General features: G+C 35.9%; 2 protein-coding genes across 3 annotated transcripts in view; both read right to left on the bottom strand.

Moving 5' to 3' along the window:
• Positions 1-9,674, bottom strand: part of LOC110460294 (fucolectin-1-like) — a 44,937-nt gene that overhangs the window by 15,724 nt on the left and 19,539 nt on the right. The gene's annotated exons all lie outside the window — the stretch shown is intronic.
• The window catches only part of LOC110460295, a 14,728-nt gene continuing 10,890 nt past the window's right edge, over positions 5,837-9,674 (bottom strand). The window contains exons 1-3 of one of the 2 annotated variants that reach the window (XM_021513120.1): positions 6,706-8,348; positions 6,269-6,460; positions 5,837-6,020 (exon numbers count right to left, since the gene is read on the bottom strand). In XM_021513120.1, the coding sequence (XP_021368795.1) occupies positions 5,872-6,020; positions 6,269-6,460; positions 6,706-6,859 (495 nt within the window). In that variant the 5' untranslated portion in view covers positions 6,860-8,348 and the 3' untranslated portion in view covers positions 5,837-5,871. Of the gene's footprint in view, positions 6,021-6,268; positions 6,461-6,705; positions 8,349-9,674 lie in introns of those variants that run through there. The other variant, XM_021513121.1, reaches the window with a different exon arrangement.

The raw sequence follows: 9,674 nt of genomic DNA, 5'->3' as shown, positions 1-9,674 counted from the left end.
GGGGGGGGAGGGGGCTATCATATATAAATTCAATGAACTTCATCTTTTCTCTACATTGTATATTTTGTTATGTCTTCTATACTGTAAACTGTTATTAATGTACACATTGTTTGTCATGTTTAATGGCTAGCTTGGCCGTGTGATATTAAATAAACATATTTGACGGCCTGTGTCTTTAACTGCAGACGGACGTAGCGATCACGTTCATCTACCGACTCTAGACAGGCTCTCCCCACTGATGTCCAATTACATTATATGTATTATTTCCAAAACAAACTGATAAATAGTAGTGTTGTATTATCGGGCTAAACAATTTCATCTCGTTATTTTCGGATATTGGTCAATTAACTATTGACAAGTAGCACTTCAACCTTGTTACTCTGTTTTAATCTGATGAAAATGTCTTATATCTAGTAAACACTTAAGCATTATATATACCTTAATCTTTGACCAGGAAACATATTTCATCAGTAGTGTAAAATTGTCAATCCTCATCACATCAGTTTACAGTGCTTGAAAGGCATCGGTCGGTAATCATTATACTGTAAAGTTTGAACGGCCGACCAAGTACATTAGATATCATTTAACATTGCGAGTATCTCAGTCCGTGTGATCCATCAATACAGTTTGAAAGATGATAAAGTTTTGAATCGAACATGTAGATAGTGAAAGGTATACGCTTATTAATGTTGAATACCTTTAGCGACATCTGCAGTAATCGTGACGTTGTAATTGGATAATCTATTGTCTGGTATATTCATCTACGGAAAATGAGTTGTGAAGGGATTTTAATGTACAGAAGAGAAGGTCCATGTTCAGCCCTACCATGCAATACTTCGATATGCAAAACAAATGTTGCAAAGTGTTCTTGAGATATTCATCAGCTTATCGTGCTGGTATTTGCTTCGCTCTCTTCTCAACCTTTCTGGGTTTTGCTTAACAGTAGAATGCACTTAATTTGTTTGCCAATTCCTCTGTGGGTAATTTGTTGAATGGGACATAATCCCCAGACGTCTCCATGCTCCATTCTGAAAAAAAAAAATGTCTTCTGTGTAATGATGAAGTGCTTTCGATTGCTTGTGTAATCAAAATCAACAACCGAATTTACTTCATCAGCATTAATACTTGTTATTATGCAGTTATACGGAAAGATAACTTTCAACAACATCAAGAACATCAGCGGAGACAGTATATTAACTTCCGTTAGTTTTAAACATGGAAGGGGGTTGGGGTGGGGGGGAGAAGTGAATTATTACCTTGGAATAAAAATAATCCTCATTGTGTATTTCTCCTTGTTGCTAAAGATTGGTTGGCATCTTCAAAGGATTTCCACTCCTCCTCTGTAACCTTTTTTAAACCGGGAAGGTACGAATCTGTTGACAGGTGATTGATGAGGGGGGGTCACTCCGGACCGGCTGCCCGGGGGATGGGATACCGGGGTCAGCACTCGCGGCAAGTTCTACCTCAATGTTTTGTGCTGATTTCAATTCACTGATTGATGAAAAATCCAGAGTAGAAATAGATCTCTCTACTTCATCGTCTGACATATCTTGGTGATCGGGTAGTTCCAGCTCAAAGGGTATTGTTTCATCGTCCAGCTGACAGCTAAGTTGTTTTGGGACGTTCATTTTGACAGATGCATCAGACGACAGTGTAACTTCCGTTAATGCTGAGGTGTGGACTTTTTTAAAATATTAATTTACAGCATGCAAAGTATGTATCCATAGTACATAAATAACACAGAAATTTACATTTATTTGGGTTAAAATTCAAGTTTATTTTAAGATGTAAGAATTAGGCATCTAGGTCGGTCGTTCCGAGTGAGTAGTTTTTGTAGTGTATTACTACGCAGTGTGATCAGGTTACTATCTTTTACACCAGGCCACGTGCTGAAATTCTATGAACACCTGTGTTATGCATTTATGAATGAAATTTGTGTCAATGGGTCTATACATACAGAATGTAAATATAAAATAATATCAACATATTAAATACAAATTCCGTAAAACATTGAGTTGAAAAGGTGTAATACATCATCATCAGTCAAAACTATAGATTAAGTAACATATGCGATACTATGTTATTGACACGGCATCATTCGAGTACCATGCTTTGGCTTGCATTCGACGGTCAATGTAGATTGTCAGATACCGGACGTATTGTGTCGCGGACATTGACGCTAAGTCAGCTGTGGTGCCCATGTATCACCTGTTTCTTGATGCTCAGTCATGTGTATTAGACAAGTATATATCATATCCGGCGATCTGTTTAGTGTACCCTCATGATTGACAAATTTACATTAAGCTTCGAAGGATATAGCTTGTTAAAGACTACTGGCACAGTTTAAGGTCGCCATCAGAATCTAATTGGAGATTTTGAGATATGAACATCTAAGCATTTTCTTATCAGTTTTGTTTACCAACAAAGTTCTGTCTTTGAAAACTTCAAAATACTTTGAGTCGACTTATATTTGTCGATGCGGAGGAATATTAGTACCTCATGCCACATCATGCATTTAGAGAAAGCAAAAGCCTTCTTAGTTTTCCCAATATCCCATAATCAGTATACACCATATTACGGTGTAATGCGATAGACACCACAGCAAGGACCGATTAAAGCAGGGGACAATACACATTTCTCGTCTTAAACGATGGACAACGATCAGACATTAAGATTAAGATAGAGCACGTACATGATTTCCTTTCTTTTTTCTTTCCCATAATGCCAAGTAATGTTTGCTCAAGTTCACAAATCAGTTTGTAACACATTTTAGGAAGTCAATCGTACAGGGATAGTAATATGTATGGCAGCTGCTTTATTAAAAAACATATTCTATCAAGTTCTATTTACCTTACTCTCAAGCACGACGATTAATATACCAAAAAAATTATTTAATTCTGTTTTAATATTGTGTTTTCAATACATTTGCTGTCATGTATTAATTAGTATTAATCAAATTAAAAACATAAAAAGAAATCTACAGATGATACAAAACATGTAATTACATCATAAACATATTTAGGGTGGTCATTGTCGACAAGCAAACGCTAAAAGAGTCGTGTTCCATCTGCAGAATTATTTTGCTCCATATACCCATACAACTATAGTATAGCTTGTCGCGTAGTAACTTGAAATATATATACTGAGGATACGTCACAATCTACGACAATGGTTTTGTTCTGTGACTTTGTATAACGAAGACTTTCAATGAATTTAAGTAATATCAGTTTCAGGCGATATTTTGATAAAATACATTACTTACAACTGAGCGAGATCGGGTTATCCAAGTCAAGGGCTAAGAATCTGTAACATGATATGTTTGAGATACCTAGCCCGATCTCGCTAAGTAATAGGCATTTTTTTCTCGAAACTCCGAGATCGAACAAAAGATATTTTTTTCGCTTATGACTACAACTATCCCGTCTGGGGACTCAAAATTAACATGGCCTCCACACAACTAAAGCTACGTGACAAAGAAAGAATAAAACTGTTGTCCGTTAACGCACGGATGAAAACATCGCTCTTTACAAATTCGTTTAAAGATATTACGCAGATATCAGACCAGAAAGAAAATACTAGCCGGGGGTTTGACGCGGGAGATATTTGTCTGAGGTGGAAGAATACTAATTCCGGCGACCAGATGAGATAACACGTGATGTGTATTTAGGTGAATGTGACGTACATAAAATGCCTAGTAACGTAGCATATTTGTTAAGTCTATGTGTTTTGGTATAACATACCTGTTATATCTTTGTTTTAAACAAAGCAACCTTCCCTTGTGTGGAAACAAAACTAGTGCCCATGCCATACAAGAATAAAGCATGAATCAAGTCGTTTTAAGGACCTCTATCCAACTTGAAAAATAAAACTATAAAGTTCATGTAGGGATTTTTTTACATAAAGTTGGGTTCCCTTAATCTCAATTTGGATATTGTATGACTCTTGGTCGACAAGACATGGGTACAACAACTGTAGCCAGGTAGCTTAGTTAGTTAGAGTGACAATATAATGATAGAGGGTCTAAGTTTGAATCCTTGTCTAGCCCCGTTGCTTTTAATTCAGAGCACATTATTTATTAATTCACTTGATAACTTATTTGATGCTTTAAATCTAAAAATAATTCACACAGTATTTTTTCCCGAAAGTTTCGATCAAATATCAAAGATGAAGGCATACTGGAACAAAGCTTCCAATGCATATGTGCAGCTTTTAGCAGTGTTTGCTATAACCCTTAACGCATTTATAATTGACATCATTTTAATGTATATCAATTACTAAACACCACTGATTAACCAATACGTAGGTAAAGATATAACAAAAAACCGATTGGTATGTTTCAACGTATAGGGAATGGTAAATAGCACTTTATTGTAAAATGTTTTGTTAGACAAATAACATCCTACCGATATCATAATAAGTGAAGAGAAATTGATATTAGATGGAAAGTATTTCTCTTTGCGGTCCATGTGGTTGGAATTAATAATCTGAGAATACTTCGTACGTGTTGATACCTGGAAATTTCCCACACAAAATAACATTAAAAGCTAAACGAGTACGTAAAAATTGCATTCGAAAGATGAATATTAAGTCATATTTTGCAATTAAAAACAAAGCATTACTAGCAATTAAGCTATGCATTCTTAGTTAACACGAAGATTTTGAGAGAAACATGATATCTACAATGTATGTATGCTTATATTACATAAAAAGAGTTGTCAGAAAGACTGGATACCTTGCAAATTAATGATATATTTATAACTAGAAAATGTCTGTAAGTTATAAATGCCCTCGCTCATGGGACGGGACGGATATTGGCAACACTATATATGCCCCCCTCCCTCCCTCCCCCCCTTTTATGGCTGGGGGGCATACTAAACGTAATGTAATGTGCTGACAGTTTTGCTAAACCGCATTAAATCACATTCTCATACAATAGTGACCAGCAGGTGACAAATATATCTGAATAAACCTGTAGGATTAGATATATATATAAATATTTTGAAACTATTCAAACATTTTAGAATTGTTTCACTCCATTGTTATCCTAGATAGCGAATAGCTGAATTATTGAGATGGTGAAATACTGCTCATAAAAATAATAATGAAAGCAGATGAACACCTACTTATTGCAACATTCAATGCAAAGAAATCTCTTTTAAAAAAACAATAAATATTAATATTCTTCTACTCATTACTCAGTGTCTATATAAATGCATATTTTTTAATATAGCCTTTCGACACGTGTCTAACACTGCACAAAAGCAAAAGCAAAAACCCAGACATGCACTTTTGCCTTCGATCAAAATATTTCTTTGAGCCCATTAAGATACAGATATATTGTATTCAACGCATTTTGTATGCTTCATATAACCTTATTACTAGTCAACCACCTGTCAAATGTGTGCTTATCTAACACTGCTTGAAAACTTGCTCAAAACTACTTATACTTCTACTCCCAAACATTCATCCCTCAAAATAACTTCTGGGATCGTAAAATGACAAATTATATACAGTTCACTGCAATGGTAAACTGCGATAAATACAAAAGTCTTACAGTAATATAAAATATATAAACTGCTGTACAGAACGACGAAATACTAAGTCAGTATGAACATACATTTAACCTCAACACTGACAGCATATACGATACATGCTTGGGTTCACAAAACTGACATTCCGATAGTTTGACAACTTAAAAATCATACAAGAACTGAACATAAACAATCTACAACACTGTCAATGTTCATCACCTACTTACTATTATGTTCAGTTAGGAAACGAATTCATCAAAACAAAAGTTATATCTCTGTAATTTAGTTCCAGCACCCAGGTTACGTTGTGTTGAATGTCCATTTTACAAGAAGCATTTCCCTATGTTTCCTTGTCAAAATCTGTTGTCTCGTATACATTTGGAATTTCCACCTCCCTGCGTCCAAGCTGTTCATAATTTGCCTCATCGTGTGAAATCTGCGCAGTGGTTCGTTCCTTGTTGTACGTTGCTATTTCGTCGTAGGAATTATCTGGAAAATGCACCAAAAATATATAATATTAACATGAGCTAATGAGTCGTAAGGTTGAAATATCCTAACACCGTCTGAAGTTAGTTTAAAAGTAGGAGCAATGTGCATTCAAGGTATCGCGTTTTCTTTTCAGAAACCAGTTCATTTGGAAATTTGTACGTTTTTCATTGTAAACTCTCATGTTTTAAACATTTGCTTTAAACGTTAAAGAATTACAATGTGGATGTACAAATGCAGTAGATGTTTACCTTGATTTTGTTTTAGCTCGTTTGCAGTTCTCGACAATGATATATCTGTCATATGAGAAGAACTTGTGGTGTCGCCGCGCGTCATCGTGCGACGTCTGACCAGTACAATGATCACGATGACCAGAACCAGTATAACCACTCCGGATCCGACGCCTATTCCGACTGTGGAGTCCCCATTCGTTATAAGTACCACTATAACATAAAAAGTGATGAATTTTCACAGCGTATGTCATACATTTTCCCTTAGTTATCATTTTTGTTTCTTGTTCCTCCTTTCAATTTTCGAATTGGGATGTTTCTTTGATATCATATTCTACATGTTAGGTTGGAATAAAATCTTTTAAATCCTTTAACACTGAGGAGAACACTTTTAGAAATTGTTTTTAGAGGATAAAGTCACAAATATATTTATTGTAGGGATATCATATGAATATTACCCTTGTTGTCACATTCGTCTCCAGTCCATCCATCTGTGCACCCTGTCGTACAATCTCCAGTGTCCTTGTCACAACTCACACCTTGACAACTGCCACACGACTGTAAACACTGACTTCCATAAAAACCGGCTTCACACACTACAAGAGCAAGCATACTCAGATGTCATAAAGTATCCTGAATAACTGGTACTGTATATGTTATATTGGTTGGTAGGTTTCAGAATAAAAAAGAGGCTATACCAACGTTTTGAACAAAACGGTATGTTGATGTCAAAATCAATGAAGCAATGACAAATATGATAAAAAGGAAAGATTTAGATGGGCACCCTAGATAACTTCGAGGAGAATACGACCAAGTAGTTATGTGCACTTGGATATGATATGTTTTCAAAAATAAATTATGATTGATAGTATTTTACTGAAGACACTATTAGATTATCTGTTTATTACTGTTTGTTACGAAAACTTATCCAAGAACGCGAAGCAACACATCAATCTGACATACTTGATATGGATCATTTTATCACTAGGATGTCTAGAAAATCATATGCGACAAAATTCCACATTGCAAACATTTATAAAATGAAAACACTCCTTTACGTACCTATTTTAATTAAGCAGGAACAGGGTTCATATTTTTCATAATTTAATGATTTAATAAAATTCCCGTCATATCACCTCAGATCACTATGCGTTGTTGCCGAATCTAAAATGGTAGCTATCTCAAGATATGGATCGAAATGATCAAGACGGAGAAGACGTATGTGGCGTTTAAAGACCTATTCTCAGGGATCAGTTACATGTACTACATTACTGCATTTAAAGTCTGACGCCATTCCTGAAGAAGATATTTCCTACGTCGGTACAGGAGATGTCAAAACTGGCAGATCATCTTGCTAAAGAAAGAGGAATGAAAGTCCACTTATTCGTGTCCAAAGTTACGAGGTTTGGAGGAAATACAGGTTTGAATAATACCGGAAAGGACACAACTCTTGTAGCTACAGTACCTACAAGGGAGAAACGCTGTTATACCTGTGAAAAAAAATAAGACATTTGTCTTTTGATTGCAAGGCCAAGGTCACAGAAATACCTAAACTGAGTGTATTATGAAATATCAGGAGTATCGGATCAACCGGTATGCCTATTGTTAGAGGTTGTGTGGGAAGAAAACTAGTATCCGTTCTGACGGACTCAGGTTGCGGTAGAGTTGTCATTAGAAAGGAACTGCTCGACTCAGGCAAACTAACGGATCGAACCTAGATTTGTACATTAGCTGAGGGGTCGCGTTTCTTTGATCATATTGCGGAAAAAGACCTAGATACACCCTATTTTCGGTGAACTAAAGATGCATGTGTCCCAGAAACGCCACTTTATGATCTTATCATAGGAAATGTGGAAGGTGCCCTACCACCGGATCAACCCGATGTAACCTGGCAACAAAAGAAAGAAGCTACAATGCATGATGTGGAGACGAGCACAACTGCAGAGAAGAAAACAGGGTAACATACTTCTTACTGTTCCAGAGGTTAGGAAGGATGTTGGTAACATAGACAAATTGAAAAAGGAGCAAGGAACAGACGAGTGGCTTGAAAAACTTGGGAAATTGGCAAATACCTGATCGGAAAATAAAACTTTTACATATATTACGTATTTAACGAGCACTTGTCTAATTACCAATGAAGTCTGTTTTGTTGTTAATGTTATAATTAATACAAATATTTCAAAATCGTGTGCCGATTGATATTATTTATTGTCTGGATGCAGCTATTTTTAAATACCATTTTCATTTACCAATGATGTTTACCTTGCTTTAGGCTGTAAAATAAAACACGTTGTTTTGTTATTTGATTTATGGTGTGCTTATAACATGTATTTAAAAGGTCCTTTTGACGTAATATATCAAGTCTTTGGTAAACTGGGGCATAACTGTGTCCAATAATACAGTTTTGGTCGAACGGAGTCAGAAACTTGCTATACCTCAAACTCATTAACTCTGCCATAATCAATTCCAAGTTTCTAAAACGTAATATTCTACGCTGCAAAATACTTTCGCATGCATTCATGTCTCGACGATAAACTACGAACTTAAGGTCGACTACTAGTATCACCGAACTCTCACCTTATTTACTCTGTAATATCAGCGTTATGTTATGATTGGTTCATTATGACAGGTGCTGCACATAGCCCATTTTATCTACAGTTCACGGAAAATTCCTTTATCCCAATATCAAAATATAATGACGACAGCATATAATATGATATTACATCTATGTAAGAAACAACATGCACGATTATAATGATATTCGTCTGAACACTTTACAACCGTCTCAAATGCAATTCATCTGATGAAGCATAATTCGGTTTTTAAGGACTGTGTTGTATCCTTGAGCAAGATACTTTTCTCTGCTTGTTTCAGTCTACTGTAAATGAGTACGTGGTTGGGCAGTGCTAGAATTGTTGAAAGCTATCTGTTTCGTTATGATTGTACATCATTTGGGATCACCATTAAATGCCTGACGATTAATGAGCCTTACGCTAAATAGCCGACAAGATCATCGTAGTTTTCCTCGTTTTTTGGTGTGTGTTTTTTCAATAGAAAACGTTCCCAGCGGCTATTTGTATACAGACTCAAAACATTTGCTGAATGCAGCAAAACCTTGATATAACCCTTACAATAGAGAATAGAGAGCAATGATTTAATAAAATCCTTGTTTGGTTGAACGGACCATTTACAGGGGTGTCAGCGTTTCAGTTGACAAACGGAATGGAATGAAAACGCAATGAAAACGCAACGAGAACGAAATGAAAACGGAATGAAACAAGGCCTAAACGGAACGGAACGAAAATAATTTCACTGTTTGGAACGAAACGCGAATAGAACGGAACGAAACGTGTTTTGCTCACAGGAACGGAATGGATTGAAAGTAGGTGGAACGAAACGCGAGGAATGATTGAAAACGAAATGGAAT

Source organism: Mizuhopecten yessoensis, unplaced genomic scaffold, assembly GCF_002113885.1.
Source record: "Mizuhopecten yessoensis strain PY_sf001 unplaced genomic scaffold, ASM211388v2 scaffold10349, whole genome shotgun sequence".
Classification (NCBI taxonomy): domain Eukaryota; kingdom Metazoa; phylum Mollusca; class Bivalvia; order Pectinida; family Pectinidae; genus Mizuhopecten; species Mizuhopecten yessoensis.
This window is presented reverse-complemented; position numbering and strand designations above follow the sequence as displayed.